Consider the following 21,172-nt stretch of genomic DNA (forward strand, 5'->3'; position numbering starts at 1 on the left):
TAATAAACCATTTGTTTATTTTAGCCTAACAGTTTAGTGGAACACAATTGGTTGGTGTTCTCTTTCTGACCTTGTCACTTCAGTTATTAAGACTGAGTTATGTGGCTTACTAACAGCGTGACAAATTGTGGTTGAGAGCTTCAGAAAGGTGTAAAGTTATTTGTTATTATCAAAAGAAAGGCAGATTTATTGGTAAGGACTTACTAGCCATGCAATACTAGAGTAAACCATTAATGTATGTAAAATTGTGTTTTCTACATCCATTTTCTACATTGCACACTGTTTCTTCATGCATTTTAAACAGTTAGGATTCTCTAAGCATTAGTACAGTATACTGGGAAATATGACCTGTTCAGGCTCAAGCTAGCCATGCAAACAATTCAGATGGTGCTCTGGAAGGTGGTTAGAATTTTTCTCAACAAACAAATCTTAGGACACAAGATGCAACTTTCACGGTGCTAATTCTGGAGAGGAATTTAATACTCACTAACCGACCCCACTCTAGCAGTGACATTTTTTGGATACTCAACACTAGCAGCAATAACCTTGGAAGCATATATTTCCATAAAAAAGGTAGCCTAGAAAGGTAGGATGTTTGGGAATAAACGTTTCCCACAAACGGAGGTAGCCACAAATGTCTAGTTTTATATCCTATAGACTTAAAGACTAACCAGGTAATTAAACACTTACTGGCTTGCCGTCTAATCCTATTGGGCCCTGAAAATACAAATAAATCAATATGAAGGGTTATATAAGTCACCATTAATGCACGGTATACATGGACAGTTCTGCTGTGTACCCAGAAGATGTCACAAAATAATTATTGTATTACATTATAAAAGCACTAATGCACACACCAAAACTGCATGTTCAAAACCATATCCGTCTTGAGCAAAATGTTGATAACATAACTCAAGGGAGTTTTACAATTACACAGTTGTTCATCTGTTTTATTATGGGAATGGTTTCATCCAGTTTTCCTCAATAGTGTACGGATTAAGGTAAAGTTAAATCATAACTCATAAAACAGTCATCGCAACAAAGACATGCAAAAAATGTTGTTGTTTTTTTTTTCATAATAGCATTAGTCTGACAATAATCAGCGAAAATGGATTAACCCTTCACAAACAGCACAGGGCAGTATTATGCACATCGTATTCAGTGTACAAAACTTTTAAGACACAGGCACAATCAGGACATATAGTACATGCTCTATATTCAAGGCACAGTGTAAACAGTATGTTATCACATTGCTTAGCAGATATTTACCAATTAAGGAACTTACAGTAGGTAACTGTTCAACTAGTTCATAGCATAAGAATACAGAATGGGAAGAATATATATTTTTTATAAAAATAACCATTACATACCTGTAATTCCCCAACTACTTCCCACCCAGATTTAGTATACTAATAATGTTTTCAGCCACAGATGCAAAAAAAAATATATTTTTTTTTGCCATCTAAACTAATCTGTAAAGTCCCCCTACAAATTGGTGCCTGTTTGCTGCACACGAACAAGAAATGATCTTCTAGGTAGCTGTAAGTGTCTCCACAGTTCAAAACAATTCTATCTGGAAAATCTTTCCGGGTGGACTTCTGTGCTCACACTTTCTTTTTAAACACAAAAATGGGCTGCAGTACTATGTATCTGATAATAAAATGATACAGCATAATACATAACCATGCTGATCAAAGTAAGGATAGGGAATGTGCATCCTAAGGGTTAGGCCATAGGCAAACATCCAGTGAAATGCATACAGTGTAACGTTATCCAATTTCTTTTTGGTTATTTGACTTACTGGGAATCCAGGAAAACCTCGTGTTCCAGGCTGCCCCTAAAATACAATTAGAGCAGTTAGAATTGATGGAGACCTGACAGTTTTGCTTCACAAACGCAGTTATTATGTATTTATAACATTACATCGATATTCCGTCCCACAGAATCTGAGACATAAAGCCACAGTTCCGTACATTTTACATCTCCCCTCTAGGAGACAAACACGATGTGAGAGGAGGACAGGCAGGGCCAGGAAAATGTTACTGGCAGCAAATTGCATCATTGTGGTCCTACTCTGCCCACTTCCCTGGAGAAGGGGATGGGATACAGGAGGCTAATATAGGCCAGGGAGAGTAGGACCAGGACCCATTGAAAGTGGGACAGCCTATGCTACTGCTGCATAATGAAGTGTGAGCCTACAGTTCTGGTCTAGGAGTATGACCAGAATGTCTCATTTTCCTCTCACATATGTGAAGGCCACACAGGCCTGGCCAAAGGCAGAGAATTCGCTTAGGGTAGAACCTGTTCCTTAAGTTCCCTCCATTAATTTAAAAATCATTTTTTTTTTATATGTGTATATATATGCATTGGTACTTGCTCTGGTATCAAATTGCACTAATGCCTCCAGCATAGAAAGCATCCGATCCTGTGCAGAAATGAATACATTTATTTCAGGGACGTGGTGGAGGATGTTGCTGCGCAGCAGAGCAACAGCGGCCCAGGGCCACAGCAAATGTAAATCCAGGCCTGTGTAGGGGGTCTAAATGTAAAATCTTAAAAATGTACCATACAACATGATTAACATATTTTGTGGAGAGTTCTGTACTGAAATAGGCTGGACACATGTTTTTAAATGAACCATTATGATTTTCTTAAATCATTTTCCACATACATTTTAAGTTAACCACAGAAGTAATCAGTTTTCAGCACTTAACACAAATCTGGAATTAATGAATTTATTTATTAACACTCACGTGCAATTATAATTACTCGCATTTTACCATTTAATCATTAGCTGTATCTGAATAGAAAGGACATGATTTATAACTAAACATATTACCCACTATTTATTATAAATATAATTGCACTGATTACTTGTTTTATTTTACTTTTTTGTTACTGATGTTAACAATCCTGTATAAATTGTTATATACATTAACTGTGACGCCCATGGAGGAGACAGAACTAATTGGCCAGTTAAATGGAGGCACATTTATTTGGAAGCAAGCTGTTTATACACTTCTGTTAGTAATCCTCATTAGAGCCATTTGTCATACATTAATTACTCTCATACGAGAACTTCCAAACCAAAAAACATCAACAACAAAAGAAAACGTCACCATTACCATAGCATGAGATATTTTGGTTGCGTGTGTGTGTGTGTGTGTGTGTGTGTGTGTGTGTGTGTGTATTAGCAAACCAAATAAAGAATTAACAATAATATAATAAGCACAGTTATAAAATACTTAATACACTAATAGCTCTTTATTACCACTCCAAACTAGAACAGTTCGTCCATGTGCTAAGATCTGCAGCTACAAGCTACTCGCCTCCACATTTGGCTTCTCTCCTCTCACATATTGTAACTTGTATGTTACTTTGCCAAGAGATGGAGGCTCTCAGTGAAGCAATCACGATTATCTTCTTTTCAGGCCATTACATGATGGATTAAAGGCTTGACAGATAATGAATGCAAGGAGAATAAAAATCTGGACACAATTTTAACCACAGTTACCCTCTTTAGTTAACATTTTATGTTAATGAAGATCTTCTATATAAAGCTGAACCCTTGCATTATGTAATAAGAGCATTATTGGAGCTTTGGTTTGCTAGATATTAGAGCTTTGTTTTTCTATTGACATGTTAAGTCAACTAAAGTAAAGTAAAAAAATCCCATTACTTTGTCCGTTAGTACTACATTGTTTTGTTTTGTTTAATTCAGTTACAACCATTCTAGGACATAATGATTATTTTTATAATCAAAGTTTAAATATTCAAAACATAGTCGGGTGCAATGCGTTTATTGCATTCAGTCTACAAGCTCTAGTTATCAAACCGAGGAAAGCCCTATCTATGGGAGTAATTCAGACCTGATCGCTGGACTGCTAACTTTGCTGTCCTGCATTCAGATAGTCGCCGCCCAAGGAGGAGTGTAAATTCGCCGTGAATGTGTGCGATCGCATGTGTACGCCAAGCTGCAAAAATCCACTGTGTGCAGTCTGTGCACAGCCCAGGGCTTACTCATACAGTGCGACGAGAACAGGCAGATCGGGTACGGAGCTGACGGCACACACCCTCCCTGAAAATGCTTGGGAACGCCTGCGTTTTTCCGGACACTCCCAGAAAACGGTCAGATACCACCCACAATCGGCCTCTTCCTGTAAATCACCTTGCGAACACCCGTGCAATTGGAATTTTTACACCATCCTGTCGCTGACCAGCGATGCCCGTTGTTGGCTGACGTACGTGCACATTGTGGTGCATACACATACGCAGTCTATTGTTGATCGCCCGCTGTGCGAAAACGCACAGCAGCGATCAGGTCTGAATCACCCCCTATGAAAGGAGTACCATTGTCAGAGAGGTTTCCCAAATCTTGTTGGCAAAAGATATAGATGTGTCCTCATATCATTCCTGCAGTCGTGCCAAACAGTCCTTCTCAGCGCTCCAGGTCCCACAAGACCCTACAAGCGCCGGGCATTTTTTTTCAGAAAATGCATCTTAGTCGCAACATGATGCAACTAGGGTGCACCAGGAGACTGTGTTGATTAATTTGATATGCAACACTTCTATATCTGTGCGCACCTGAGACTCTGAATCTGTATACGAAGTGCTACGATGCAGCAGCCATGTTTTTTTTCCATGCCAAGCTCTGTGGCCTACGTATGCAGACTCAGTAGCATACAGGTATATAGGTGCCGCATATCAAGTTAATCAGTCTCCTACTTCAAGTGATACCTGCAGTTTGTGCATATAACCCAAACGTGTGTTTTCTGGGGATATCCTACAATTTTCTTTTCATAAGTAGTCCCCTATATATCTGAATTCAATGCAGGGCTGCAACTGGAGAGGCTAAGGGATCACGTGCCCTTGGTGTCGGATTTGTGGGGGTGCCCAGCTCCCTCGGCCAGTTGCTCCTCAACCACTGCCTGCCACGATCACCACCTCCTGTAGCACCCCGTACACACAGCTCCAGCGCCTGGACTCGCTGGCCATCGTAATTGACACTGCTTCCACAGCGCCAGCGATTACTCATTCACCACTTCTGCTGGGCTGAGCAGTGTCTTCCGCAGCCTCTGTTCTCCTTTATGCATATGAGCGATGTCAGAGATTTATGACATCCATCTAGACGCCATCTTCAGCAGCAGAGCAGTGCTGGTTTTCCTGGGTGTGGTGGCCAGTTTGCAGAGCCGTAGGCCTGTCTCCCGAGTGACTGGAACATATTATTATGGGAGCAAGGGGGCTGGAGCATATTATTACTGGGGACTGTCTCTGGGTAATAATATTATGGGGGAGTTGGGGAGGAGGATCTCGGATCTTATTATTACTGAGGGTCTACCGGTCTGAGGGATGTCTGGGATGTATTATCTCTCTCTCTCTCCCTCACCCCTCTCTCCTCTCTTTCCTCTATCCCATCTCTCTCTCCCTCTCCTCTATCTCTCTCCCATCCCTCCTTCACCCCTCTCACTCTCTCTCCTCTCTCCCATCACTCTTCCTCTCTCTTTTCCTCCCTCTCTCTTCTCTGTGGGTCTGCGTAATGTTAATGAGGAGTACTACTGTGCAGTGTAATGGGAATAAGGTTGTCCTGCTGTGTGGCATAGTTTGGAATTTGTCTTTGTGGTGACTTACTGCCTTGCCCTGGGTGCCGAAAATCCTAGTTTTGACCCTGTTCAATGTCAATGGATAACTGCTTGCCTGTTTAAATGTGAAGTAACTAACAATACAAGTAACTTTAGAAATAAAAAGCCTAATGAGTCCTAAACAAATACACAAACTGATGATGTTTGCAAGATAAACAACAAATTAGGAATATATTTATGCTTAGCTAGAACATGCATACATAATACATCACATCTTTGTGTCCAACTGCAAGAAGCTTGGATAACAGACCTGAAAGCATGCACAACTTCCTTTGGGACATACTCGAAGTGCGCTGCCTACTGTGCACAATACAAGCATTATTCACATAGGACTGCAAAGTAATATCTTAATGGCCTTGTGTCTTGCCCCTAAGGCAGTTGTATTTTCTGTCACATCTCCAAAAAACACAGCCCGAACCAATTATGAAAAACATATTTTGTGAATCTGAGCTATATTAACGTTTTTCTCCTTAGGTTCTAGTTTCACAAAAATAACCCAACTTATTAATGCATAAAACGATATGTAAATATCTGAGGAAATATTTCACTGCACAGTACGCTGTATGAGCTCATTCAAAGAATACATTATCCATGCTACAATAAACAGTACCTTTAACTACAGATGTACAGTGCATCTCCCATGCAAAGATTAACTCATCACAGTCTATTATAGATTGAGCCTGCCATTTGTGCAGGAAAATATTGTTTTTTCTGTCACTTATTAGGTAAAATACTTTTTGTTTGTATTTTTTTTAAATAGCACAGCCAGTGGCACTGTGGCAGAGCTATGCCCACTGCAGAAGGTGTGGTCACTACATGTCCCAGAGGTGAGGACACTAAACTGGGCACACACTGTTGCGATCATTCGGCTGATTGGGTAAACCAACCCTGTGTACCCAGCTTGACCTTCTGTGAGCCCTGTACACACTGTGCTAAAAATAGCTCTGTGTGCACAAGGTTCTATGGGATCAGGAGGCCGGCATCTAAAATATTAAACAGCACATGAGATGCAACCCTCCGATTCCGACGGTCACAGGAGCGTTATAAACTATTTATCGGCTAACGCTCCTGCTATGGTCCTGCATACTCACCTATGTAACCAACGGGTTTACGGACCGATAATGGTATAAGTTTGTACAAAGCTTTAGGCATATACAGGTGAAACTCCGAAAATTAGAATATCGTGCAAAAGTTCATTTATTTCAGTAATTCAACTTAAAAGTTGTAACTAATATATTATATAGACTCATTACATGCAAAGTGAGATATTTCAAGCCTTTGTTTGTTAGAATTTTGATGGTTGTGGTTTACATCTTAAGATAACCCAAATCCAAAATCTCAGAAAATTAGAATATTACATAAAATCAATAAAGAAAGGATTTTAAATACAGAAATGTCGGCCCTCTGAAATGTATAATCATGCAAATGTACTCAGTACTTGGTTTGGGCCCCTTTTGCATGAATTACTGCCTCAATGCAGCGTGGCATGGATTCTATCAGCCTGTGGCACTGCTGAGGTGTTATGGAAGACCAGGATGCTTCAATAGCGGCCTTCAACATTGTTCGGTCTCATGTCTCTCATCTTTCTCTTGGCAATGCCTCATAGAGAGCCTGGAGAGGATTGTAAGGAAAAGGCCATTCAAAAGTGTGGGGGAGCTTCACAAGGAGAGAACTAAGGCTGGAGTTAGTGCATCAAGAGCCACCACACACAGACAGATCCTAGACATGGGCTTCAAATGTCTTATTCCTCTTGTCAAGCCGCTCCTGAACAGCAAACAACGTCAGAAGCATCTTACCTGGGCTAAAGAAAAAAAGAACTGGTCTGTTGCTCAGTGGTCCAAAGTCCTCTTTTATGATGAGAGCAAATTTTGCATCTCATTTGGAAACCAAGATCCCAGAGTATGGAGGAAGAATGGAGAGGCACACAATCCAATCCAAGATGCTTGAAATCCAGTGTGAAGTTTCCACGGTCTGTGTTGATTTGGGGAGTCAGGTCATCTGCTGGTGTTGGTCCGCTGTGCTTTATTAAGTCCAGAGTCAACACAGCTGTCTACCAGGACATTTTAGAGCACTTCATGCTTCCTTCAGCAGACAATCTTTATGGAGATGCTGACTTCATTTTCTAGCAGGACTTGGCACCTGTCCACACTGTCAAAAGTACCAAAACCTGGTTCAATGACCGTGGGATTACTGTGCTGGTTTGGCCAGCAAACTCACCTGATCATGGGGCATTGCCAAGAGAAAGTTGAGAGATATGAGACCGAACAATGCAGAATAGCTGAAGGCCGCTACTGAAGCATTCTGGTCTTCCATAACGGGTGGTCTTCAGTTTGCCGGCTGTCGGGGGCCCGGCGCACAGTATACCGGCGCCGGAATCCCGACAGCCGGCATGCAGACACCGTTTCTCCCTCTTGGGGGACCACGACCCGCCTGGAGGGAGAATAGGGATGCGCACCACCGAGCCAGCAAGGGGCTCATTTGTGCTTGCCACGCTGTTGGTATGCCAGTGGTCGGGATTCTGGCACTGGTATGCTGTTCGCCGGGACCCCGACAGCCGGCATATCATACTACACCCTTCCATAACACCTCAGCAGTGCCACAGGCTGATAGAATCCATGCCATGCTGCATTGAGGCAGTAATTCATGCAAAAGAGGCCCAAAACAAGTACTGAGTACATATGTATGATTATACTTTTCAGAGGGCCAACATTTCTGTATTTAAAATCCTTTTTTTATTGATCTTATGTAATATTCTAATTTTCTGAGATTTTGGATTGGGGTTTTCTTAAGATGTAAACCATAATCATCAAAATGATAACAAATAAAGGCTTGAAATATTTAACTTTGTATGTAAAGAGTCTATATATTAGTTTCACCTTTTAAGTTGAATTACTGAAATAAATGAACTTTTGCACGATATTCTAATTTTCTGAGTTTCACCTGTAACTATTTTAGAACTTGAATAAAGAGCACATCATTTGACATCTTTGTACTCAGCAGAAATAGCTGGTTAAATTGTGATGAATATTTCTGAGTATTGCAATAAATACATCAAAGTAACTAGGTGAACAATTATGGAAAAAAAAAATTTTTGGCCTATATTTCAACCTAGGAAATGCACAGAAAATAAAGATAACTGTTCCAACTTGATACCAAAAGCCAGCCCTATCTGATCTAAAAATTTAACAACACAAAACTAAAATACATATTTTTTCAAGTCACTAAGGGGCAAAAACTGTCTGGACATTAATTGTTTAAGGAAGGAGAAAACACAGCTACTTTGATATTTACTGAGGTTGACAAGTCACATTCACTTCTGTTAGGAACATATAAACCAGAAAGATTATTCATCCATGGAGGGGTAAGAATTAAGCAAAGTAGTGCCACTATATTCTGCTCTGGGCCAGGATTGCCAAAATCACAGGATGTTCTGTGTAAAAGGGGCGTGGCTAAATCTGTTCACCTACGGGGTTCAATTATTTAAATCCACTTAATCTGGTTCTGATTATCAGCACTGAGCAGCCACTTTGCTATGAATAAGATAGTAAAAGCATGGTAAAATGAGAAAAAAAGTGTGATTAATAAGAAAAGAATGTCGATGAATTTGTCAGCAACTCACATGCCAATAATGCTAATTATTTATTACCAGTTATTTATATAGCACACACATATTCCGCGGCACTTTACAGAGACTATTTGCCCATTCACATCGGTCCCTACCCCAGTGGAGCTTACAATCTCTATTCCCTACCACATGTACACGTGCACACATTACTAGGGTTAATTTGTGTTGGGATTCATTTGACCTACCAGTATATTTTTGGATTGTGGGAGGAAACCGGAGTACCCGGAGGAAACCCATGCAAGTATGGGGAGAATATACAAACTTCGCACAGGTAGAGCCATGGTGGGAATCGAACCCATGACCTCAGTGCTGTGAGGCAGTAATGCTAACCATTACATCACCCATACTGCCCCAATTATCAATAATCTACACATAACTAGTTTATTCAAACGCTGACACTAATAACACAGTAGTCGTGCAATACAGAGGATTTACTGATATCCGAGTGATGCACATTTCATACTGTGAGGAAGAGGGTAATGAAAAAGATGAAACCGGATTGGAGTGTCTTGTAGGCTAACATCCAGATTTAGATGCATGCAGCATGGTTAGGCCCATGTGTTTCAGGTAATCTAATTCCACTTAACATACAACCTAAAATGTTAAAAAGGAACTTTTTTGAGGCTAAAATAACACTATGGTTTTATGTGTAGTCTCAGAATTTATAGGTCTCTTGAGCAGAAAGACAGGTGGATTTTTAAGGGAGGATAAACCATATCTGATTAGCATGGCCTATTACTGTGCATGTGACACTATTGGAAAACCAGATGTTACATCAATTCCTGACGTATGGCTTCCACTTGCTCTCAAGCCTTTGCTACCTGTGAAACTAACATGACATCCACTATCATCATTCTTTCCTGAGGAAAATACAGATAATTAACATACATGACAGTATTTAACATTGTTTTCGTTAGTAAAATAGGTCAGCTCATTATACTCTGCCAGGCATTGCCACATTGATGGCTGGATTGCAGAAAAGAAAATGACTGGATGGCGCAGTCAGAGATATTAAAAAGCAGAACTTTATGGACGAAATATACTTCAATTATTTTGTCTTTAAATACAGTAGCTAACTAGACTGACACATAATTATACAACACATAGATAACATAATAGTACATATATACACACAGGGCGGGATGTAATGAAGTCCGAGTTTTTTTTAAAAGAGGCAATCATGTACAAGGCATGGTTTAGCCTTGTATATGATTGCCCCTTTAAAAAAACGTACAAGTTCGGCCGACATCCTGCGCGGCAGCTAATCTCGGACTTCATTAAATCCCAGCTACAGTGTCGGACTGGGGCATGAAGGGCCCACCAGAGAAATACAGTTGTAGGGGCCCAGGTTTAGGGGTGTGATCAGTCACCAGAGGGGTGGGGGGTGGCCAGCCACCACAGAAGTTTGACTGACCATTAAAAAGAATGCATGGACTGGGCCTCTTGATAAATATATATAGTAAATATTGCTAGCACATACATTATAATGTACCAGATTAATAACAGCAATGCACTGTGGAAAATACTCTATAGTCCTGAGCAGAATAAGAAGGAGGAGCTGTACCGATGTGGTCCAGTCCAACCCTGTACACACACACACACACACACACACACACACACACACACACACACACACTTGTATGCATACTGTACAAATAGACATTTAGTAAATATGACATAAAACTGTTTAAGCGAACTCATTGGAGTAAAAGAAATACTGTACTGTAGCTTGAAATAACCCACGGTCTCAGAACTAGACAACTGACAGTGTAAAAAGTGTCCCATGCTCCACAAACGTGAATTAAGTTTGTTAGACCAGTGTGTGGAGAGTATGCACAGGTAAAATTATTTGATAAATGAAGAAAATATAAAATAAAAAGGAATGTTTGCGATTTTTATGGCTCCCCTGTAGTTTAAATCCAACAAAAATAATTGTATCACATTATACAGAAACTTACAGGAGGGCCACGGGGTCCTATAACAGACATGCCCGGTTCTCCTGGAGATCCCTGCAGAAAGACAGTAGACAGAAAGAAGAAGAATGAGAAAAACACAGAGAAAAAGAGAATAGAGAGTAAATGAAATACTGTTCAAAATTGCTACATAGAGATGACTATATATGATAAGGAAAGACTTGGCCTGTAAAATATTGCTGTAAAAAAGTTTTTTTTTTGTCTCAGTCTATAACTGCTATCCTGTACACCGATCACATGGTGCCAGTGTGTCAGTTCCTGCAGCCATTCTCCGTAACCATACGGTTACTATGGGAGTCATTTATTGAAGGATCTGTGACCACTGCTCCATATTTGTAAACAGTTGCTTTGATCTGCGAAGCCGCTGGTGGGTATCTCAATACGTTGCCAGGTGGCTACAGTATTAGCATATCAAAGCATAGTTTTGCACATTAGCTGCATACATACTGGCAGCTGCGAATGCATTAGTGTACATCTCTGATTAAAGCCCATGTTAGATGGCAGCATTGAAAGACTGCCAGAGAGGAACCTTTAGAAACAATTAGGGAGCAATTCTATTTTTGTATTGTATGACGCGTACTTGCCAACAGGATATTATTTTTATGGGTCAATGTATTATTTGATGGATCAGAAGTTTGCTTCATATTGACTGGTCAGAACCATTATAGTAATTTTAGCACAGACTGTAAGCATCTGATCAGGGGCCAGTGCAACCACAAGGCAAACCTAAGAGGTTGTAGGGCTTGGGTGGGCCCTAGCATTGAATGACTGACGTAATGTCACTCTTCCAGTGCTTCTATTTTCCAAGTTGTGTGCTGGCTGCTAACATGAAGGACCTGTGAAGCTGCCTCCAACTCATCCATCAATAATACACTATCACTGCCCAGTGCCACACTATCAGTCTGACAGGAGAACAACGATATCACTTGTCCCAACTATACACAAGGTGCAGGGGCAGGCAGCATCTGGGAGGAGCGTCCAAGTTCAGGTTGGCTTATGGCTCCCAGGGTGCTTGTTCCTGTGTCTGACAAACTTTGCAAGGAAAGTAGTCATATTGTTGACAGACGCTATTACGATAATGATTATGCCAAAATCATAATACCAACACGTTTGTAATGTTACTTAAAGCGTTTTAATCATGTCAGCATTATAACTTTAAACATGAATCTTTACACTCATTTCTGGGAGTGGAGTGGATTTTGTACATTACTGGTCAATACTATAGATGTGTAACCATGGCCTTGTATAGAGTTAAATCATTTTTGTTTAGTTTCAGTCAATTAGCTGTGAATCTAGGGTCCATGGTTGGCGGTGGTCAGGGCACAGTAAGCATAGCTTAGGGCAGCAAAATATGTAAATCCGGCCTTGCAAACAATCCACTAAATGCCTGTGAACTGGAGAGAACTAAACTGTATTGCTAAACAAAGACTAAAGCTTCACTTTATAGTTATAAAAGGCACATGGATGTATGGGGTGGCACTTGATATGCCGGCTGTTGGGAACCCGGCGCTCAGCATATCGATGGCAGAATCCCGACAGCTGGCATACCCACAACTAATTTCCCTCTTGGAGTGTCCACAACACCCCTGGAGGGAGAATAAATAGCGTGGCGCACCACCGTGCCCACATCGTGACAAGCGCAGCGAGCCCGCAAGCGGCTCTTTTTGCGCTCGTCCCGCTGCTGGTAAACCAGTGGTCAGGATCCCGGTGCCGGTATGCTGGGCGCCGGGATCCCAAGCGCCGGCATACCGTAGTACACCCTGATGTTTGCTATTGTGTGCCAGGAACTTTATTTCCATACATATTTCCATCTATTTGGACAATTTAAAGCAACCTATATGAGCTTCCATAAAACAAGTGAAATGGCGAATTATCCATAAATTATAGACAAACAGTGCATCTAGTAGCCAGTCATTCAGGATAGCTGAGGTTTCAGACTTTCAGTATAATGTGCCTTCAACAGACCTCTGTTCTGCAATAATTTACTGGCAGACTGGCAAAATGGACTACAATAGTGTCTATCATGTGCTATAGAATTTATCTGCATATCAATACAACAAGCCCCAGAAGGTTTATAAAGCATCTCACGGAATGTCTCTATGACTGGGTGACAATGCCGGACTAGCACAGAGCACAGATTCTTTCTTGGGCCCTGTGGCAACATGTGCGCAATGCAAGCTGTCACAGTGCACCAGAGGAACCGATATTACTTCCACAGGGTGTAAGCGAATGTTCACTCAATGGCAGGCAATGACACGGGTCACATCTGTAATCTCTCATACGTTTTCACTGTGATGCTTAGAAACCTGGAAACAGAACTGCCTGTATACACAAGGAAGCATTCCATAGACAGAAGTGGAAGACCTCATCAGGATGTGGTTTCACGGATTTATTGTACTGCTTTTCATTCATGTGCAAGTAATACCAATACATGTCTGTTTTCTTGTGGCTCAAGCAGTTCATGATGTTTGGACCCAAACACACTAGAGGTACAGGATAACTTTGTTTTTTAAATAAACCTGTGCATCTGATTTGCTACAGCACATTACAATGGCATGACAGCAGTATATTGATTGCAGTGTTAAAGATACATTAGATATTAATGTCTAGGTTACAGGATAAGGGCCTAATGCAGAATTGGAAGTAAATCAGGCAACTATAGCTCAGAAGTGCGCACAGTAATATGCATAAATTTGCCCGAGAGCAACACAAAGTGCGATTGCATCAGTGTGTGTACCTAGTGGCTCTTCATCCGTTGTTAAAAGCCACAGCAGGGGTGGGTCCACGATGACACGTATTAATGTGAATTGTGACATCAAAACCCAGACCTCCCACTTCACTTGGGACGTGGGTGGCATGTAGGAGTCTGGCCCAGCACTGTAACAGGGGGGCAAGTGTGTCCTATGCTAGCCCGAACCCTTTACCTAGGATATCATGATGCCATATCTATGAGGTGGGGCCATCCACTCTGGGAAGTAGAAATGTGCCCAGAGTGTCCTAAGAACACTCCAGGCAGCTCCACAGCCTGCAGGATGTCTGCCAGGCGTGGCCCTTGGACGCTCCAGGCTGATCTGCAATAGCGCTCCTGGCTGCAGGGTGCCGTTCCATATCTATTCAGACCTGCTCTATGGTTTTTCAGTCTACAGAAATTAATAAAAGACATGATAAACCCCCCAGGAAGAGAATAAATGAATATGTAAATCAATAACAAAAACACCCTCACTGTTGGATTCTATGACCTTCCCTAAATTGCTGAAAAAGAAATATCCTAGGTATTAAATAAATGGGAGAAATAAGGACAAGGATATATTTTAGTAGTATATTGATTGCTTGAAATTACTTATTATCAAGGAAAAGCTGATTTTTTTATACTTTAAAATCCTAGAAAAGAAACCCCTATCTGTGACAAAAATATTTATACTTAAATCTACTCTGATACATATAAATTGAACTGATGGTAAAAAAGCTCAAATTTGCCTGATCACACAACTGCAAAACATCCTGGTCAATAACAGGTTAAGCAGAAATTTGATCTCCATACTTACCTATCTCTGGTGAAGATATGCTTTAAAGCTATAAAACTACTCTAAACTAAGAGCTTTCAATCAAAAACAAGACACATACGTTTGTAGGCTGTTTTTCATTTCCTAAATGTGTCAACACATGTTAGTGTTCAACAACATTCATCAATGCCAGTAAGAGATCGGCAGTGTTCCTGAGGTTTTTTAAAATAACATTTCTTTCCAAGAACTAACGGAGAATGATTTAATAGGGTTTAGCATGATATTAGGGGGATATTCATAATCACATATGATAATCCACTAAACCCAGATATCACTATGGACATTAAACACACAATGGAAAAAGTATTTTTCTTTGGCTTACACTAATTTACATGACTAGGCAGCTTGTAAATCCATAAGGAACTCCTGAGGACATTGCGGCATGTGTTATTATCATACCTCCCAATATTGGGACATGGGGAAGCGGGACTCCATGCCAAAAGGGGGCATGGCCTATAGAAAAGGAGGGGTGGCTTCACAGGAGACCCTGCGAGCCACGCCCCTGTTTTCCATCACTATGAGGGCATGCTCTGTGAACTGCTGGCATTCCCCCAGACTCTCTGTCTCGCGCGAATATTCAATGCTGCTCTGCTAGGCAGGGCAGTGACTGCAGGACACTGCAGCCCGCAGGTGGGACCAGTGGCGTAACTACTGCCCCCGCAGCCCTCGCGGTGGCTTGGGGGCGAGGGGCTGCGGGGGCGCCGCCACTGATTTAGAGCAGATTGACATGCGGACGAACGTCCGCATGTCAATCTGTTGTCACTAGCCCCCCGCTGTGAAGTAGGGACACGGAGGGCACAGCGTGCGCCTCTCCTGTGTCCCTCTGAGTCTCCGGCGTGTCGGGGGCGTGTCCTATAAAAAGGGGGCGTGGCCTCGCGGAGGACCCGCGATCGCGGGCCACGCCCCCGTTTCGTCACTGAGGGGGCATGCCCAGCGCTCTGTGAGCTGCTGGCATGCCCTCTCTCCCACTGTCTGCGCTGAATAGACGCTGTGCGCATGCGCACAGCGTCTATTCACTACTGCTCTGCTATGCAGAGCAGTGACTGTAGGAGACTCCCAACTGCCCCCCCCATCGCGGGACACTGCGGGAGGTATGCATTGCATATATGGCACTGGGGGGGCACTGAGGGGGCATATATGGAACAGGGGGGGGCACTGAGGGGGCATATATGGCCTGAGGGGGCATATATGGCAATGGGGGCACTGAGGGGGCATATATGGCACTGGGGGGGCACAGAGGGGTCATATATGGCACTGAGGGGGCATATATGGCACTGCGGGGGGCACTGAGGGGGCATATATGGCACTGGGGTGGCACTGAGGGGCATATATGGCACTGAGGGGGCATATATGGCACTGGGGGCACTGAGGGGCATATATGGCACTGGGGGGGCACAGAGGGGTCATATATGGCACTGAGGGGGCATATATGGCACTGCGGGGGGCACTGAGGGGGCATATATGGCACTGTGGGGGCATATATGGCACTGGGGGGCACTGAGGGCATATATGGCACTGGGGGGCACTGAGGGGGCATAGATGGCACTGGGGGGCACTGAGGGGGCATATATGGCACTGGGGGGGCATATATGGCACTGAGGGGGCATATATGGCACTGGTGGGGCACTGAGGGGGCATATATGGCACTGGGGGGGCACTGAGGGGGCATATATGGCACTGGGGGGGTACTGAGGGGGCATATATGGCACTGGGGGGCACTGAGGGGGCATATATGGCACTGGGGAGGCACTGAGGGGGCATATATGGCACTGGGGGGGCACTGAGGGGGCATATATGGCACTGTATGTGTACCTGGCACATGGGGGGCTATATTTGGCACTGGGGGCACGTGAGCACCTGGCATTGTGGGGGAATATCTGGCACTGGGGGCATATGTGGCACTGGGGGGAGAGGCTATATTTGGCACTGGGGGCATGTGAGTACCTGGCACCGTGGGGGAATATCTGGCACTGAGGACATATGTGGCACTGGGAGCACAGCCCTAGCAACAAGCACTACCCCCTAGCAATGAGCATGACACCCAGTGCATGAAACCCCTGGCAACGAGCATGACACCGAGTGCATGAAACACCTGGCAACGAGCATGACACCCTGAGCATGAAAACCCCTGGCACCGTGCATGGAACCAAGAGCATGAAACCCCTGGCAACGAGCAGGTAATTTAAAAGTAATTAGAAGCCTTAATGTAGGACTTAATGTGTAATGGGCATTACGGTGTGTGGCATAATGTATCACGGACATTGCGGTGTGTGTCAGAATGTGTCACAGGCATTACGGTGTGTGGCAAACTATATCACGGGCATTGTGGTATGTGGTATAATGTCTCAGGGGCATTGCAGTGTGGCATAGGGTATAACGGGCATTGCGGTATGTGTCACAGGCATTACGGTGTATGGTATACTAGATCACGGGCATTGTGGTATGTGGTATAATGTCTCAGGGTCATTGCAGTGTGTGGCATAATGTATAATGGGCATTGCGGTGTGTGGCATAATGTGTCAGGCATTACGGTGTCTGTATACTATATCACGGGCATTGTGGTATGTGGTATAATGTCTCAGGGTCATTGCAGTGTGGCATAATGTATAACGGGCATTGCGGTGTGTGTCATAATGTATCACGGACATTGCAGTGTGTGGTATACTATATCATGGGCATTGTGGTATGTGGTATAATGTCTCAGGTTCATTGCAGTGTGTGTCATAATGTATCACGGACATTGCGGTGTGTGTCATAATGTATCACGGACATTGCGGTGTGTGGTATACTATATCATGGGCATTGTGGTATGTGCTATAATGTATCAGGGGCATTGCAGTGTGTAGCATAATGTATAACGGGCATTGCGATTCCTGTCATAATGTGTCACAGACATTACGGTGTGTGGCATAATGTGTCGGGGGCATTACGATGTGTGCATATTGTGTCATGTGCATTATTGTGTGTGGCATAATGTCTGAGGGCCTTTGCAGTATGTGGCATAATGTATACTGGGCATTACTATAAGGAGGAAAAATGACAAATAATGGAAGGGGCATGAATCAGGATTATTTTTCTTTCCTGTGGTGGCTAACGTCTGGGCGTGCAGGTTGCAAAACTGGGGTATAAGGTAGTCCATTCCTGCAATGCCACGCCTCTTTATGCGAAGCTGCGCCCATTTAAACAAAACCACGCCCCTTTTTGGCGCCGCGCGCCTTCGGCGCGCACATGTTTATCCCTTTCCTAGTGCCAATTATGGGGGGGGGGGAGCCGAAGAATTTTTTGGCTTGGGGGAGAAAAATTTCTAGTTACGCCACTGGGTGGGACAGTCCCAAAAAAACGGGACAGTCCCCCCGAAAATCGGGACAGTTGGGAGGTATGTATTACTACACCAGTATGTAAACAAATTGCAGTGAATTGATGTCACAAATTTCAGCATTACGCAGAGGGGCATGTAGGCAAATATGCCTATGAAATATTTGAGTAATTTTGGAATGCTGATTTGCCAAACCTATAAACTTGCCCCTGATCACTTCAGTAAGTAACAAATCTAAGGCACTAAACATTTGCAGATGTAAGGCTCCTCAAGCAGACTCCCTTCATTGTTTCTGGTCTTGCCCTTTACTACTTCAATTCTTGCTTTCAGTTAGAAAATTCTCTTTGGAATATTTAGTTAATTATGGGCCTAATTCAGACCTGATCGCAGCAGCAAAAGCTTTCTCTAATGGGCATAAACATGTACAGTGCAGGGTGGGGCAGATATAAAATGTGCAGAGAGAGTTAGATTTGGGTGGGGTGTGTTCAAACTGAAATCTAAATTGCAGTGTAAAAATAAAGCAGCCAGTATTTACCCTGCACAGAGACAAGAAATAATCCACCCAAATCTAAAGCCCCCTACACACTTGCCGATGCATTCAATTTTGACGATGATCAATCTGAATGATTATCGATCATCGTCCAAATTGACTTGCATTGCAAAGCGATAGAGAACCAACAATGAACGACCGCGGGGCCGAGCATCGTTCATCGTTGGTGCATACACGATTTCTCGTTCATTACTGAACGAGACTGTTCATATCGCCCGCACACATCGGCAAGTGTGTAGGGCCCTTAACTCTCTCTGCACATGTTATATCTGCTCCGCCTGCAGTGCACACGGTTTTGCCCATTAAAGAAAGATTTTGCTGTTGCGATCAGGTCTGAAATAGGCCCTATATCCTATTTATAGCAGAATGGGCAATATTTGGTATGATACCTACTACACAAAGGACAGCCAAGGGATGTCAGAAGCTGCTATTAGCAATTAGTGCTGCGGCCCGGAAGGTAATATTACAGAATTGGATCTCGACCTCTTTGCCTTCTTTATAGATGTTTCAAAGCATGTTGTTCCATGTTTTCAGCATGGACTGGACTGAAACATCTTTGAATAAGGATCGCCTAGTCCCACAATTTTCGATATGTAGGAGAGCTATATATCCACTCTACCTAGCGAACTCCTATGTAGAATCGCAGGTGCTCTAAAAAACACCATGTGGTATAAACAAACTGAGAATCTTGGGAGATGGTCCCTTCAGCATATAACTGGGAATTTACTATTTAGCTTTCCTTTTGGCCTAGAAGAGGCTCTGGAGGTCAGGTCCTGATGCACTGCGTGACTCCCGGGTTTGGCTGTGGGGGGAGGGATTAGGGTTAGGCACCACCGGGGAGGGCTAGGGTTAGGTTGTAGGGGAGGGGGGGGGGGTTAGGGTCAGGCTGTAGTTAAGGAGAATTAGGGTTAGGGAGGTTAGGGATTATGGGCACCATATACTGTATACCTAATAGGTGTTGGGGTCCTGAGCATCGGAATGCTGCTGTGGATATTTTGACTGCCGGCATCTCAAACACCGGGATCCCAATACCATCCCATTGCGTAGCTGTTAGTTCCCCTTTTATAACAGTTTATATAACATGTTTTGTTGTTTTTCAAAACAGGACATAATGATCAACAGTCATCCATTATTATATTACTATATTTGTTTCTCCCAGGATCTACAATGCACCCCATGGGAGGTGGTGATTCTATAACGGATTTATGTGAAATTTGAAGCAAATGTTTAAGTATCCACAAAGATTAGAGAAAATGCATACCTCCATTTCACTGCAATTAAATTGCATTGTCAGCAAAACCTAGGACATTCCGCAATATGCTTCCAGTCTTATGGCCCTTATATTTTCTAGCTGAACTGCACAAAATGAATTCGTTTACATGGCCTGCAGAGTGCTGAGCTGTCTACATTTCTATCCAGTTATTGTGCACAGCAGTTCTCATTGTACTTGCTTTATAAGAACAGCCAAAATATCCTGGTCAATATAAAGTTTTCATCACTTCTGTGGGTGTTTACAAGCATATAATCATCAGGCCAGACCTAGGACATCTGGTGGCTAGCGCCACTACATTCTGGTGGCACTAGGCATTTGGTTTTGCAATTAATCCTAAATAACACCATCTTTAGGATGGGAGTTATTAAGTAAAGCAGACTCTTTTATGTTAGAAAATAGAAGTGAGGAAGCAGAAACCAAAGAGAAGAGTTATTTATTTTGTTGTGTTTTCTTGGAGTAAACAGTTTCCAGATGGCTAAACATGTGGTTAGGGGGTATTTTTTGGGAAAAGGAGGAGCTGACTCACCTTTTCTCCAAGATGACCCTTTAATCCCTGGATCATTTACATCATTCACAGGAATATGTAATAAATCAACAGTCATGATCATGAATTAAGGAGAGGTAAAGAGAAAAGAAAGGTAAGAGTCAATAAATACAAATACTCCATGTTAAACCAGTACCAGTTAGTGGACGTGCATGCTTATGACAGAGAGCTGAGGACACAGAGCCCAGCAATGTGTGATGCAGATGTGACCTCTCTGCCTGGCTTTCTGGCATGACATCATGTGACATATTCCTAGTGCTCTGTACATAAAAACTCACATTAAAGTGTTCTGTTCTTTGTGACGAAAAAAATATGTTTATCAACTGAAACTGATTTACTGCAGGTGACGGGATTAGCTGTACTAAGAACACCAATTAGCTATAATTAACTAAGACTTCACAGGCCTGCGATCATGTCCAAGATTTGAATTGATGCTGACATTATGCTGGCTTTCTAGGCACTAACACAGGTGGCAAATTTTGTAGAACCACAGAATGTGATGGATTCATTACCTTTAGACAACCAGACCATAAACAAGGAGAGGAGTTGTGGTTGGAAGTATAGCTACAGTGCTCAAGAGAAGTGAAGTTATTGTAACATACATGTATTGCTTAAAACGTCAATGATTCTCCCGTATGTCAAGATACTATCCTGTGTTTTGCAACTGAAACTCTTAAGACTTAGGCCCA

The 21,172-nt window shown here is 42.8% G+C and overlaps 1 protein-coding gene across 1 annotated transcript in view; it reads right to left on the reverse strand.

The window, feature by feature from the left end:
- Positions 1–21,172, reverse strand: part of LOC135056328 (collagen alpha-1(XIII) chain-like) — a 220,543-nt gene that overhangs the window by 175,048 nt on the left and 24,323 nt on the right. The window contains exons 3-6 of the mRNA XM_063961321.1: positions 20,466–20,492; positions 11,223–11,273; positions 1,802–1,837; positions 691–717 (exon numbers count right to left, since the gene is read on the reverse strand). Of these exons, the coding sequence (XP_063817391.1) occupies positions 691–717; positions 1,802–1,837; positions 11,223–11,273; positions 20,466–20,492 (141 nt within the window). The remainder of the gene's footprint in view (positions 1–690; positions 718–1,801; positions 1,838–11,222; positions 11,274–20,465; positions 20,493–21,172) is intronic.

This window comes from Pseudophryne corroboree, chromosome 3, assembly GCF_028390025.1.
Source record: "Pseudophryne corroboree isolate aPseCor3 chromosome 3, aPseCor3.hap2, whole genome shotgun sequence".
Lineage (NCBI taxonomy): Eukaryota > Metazoa > Chordata > Amphibia > Anura > Myobatrachidae > Pseudophryne > Pseudophryne corroboree.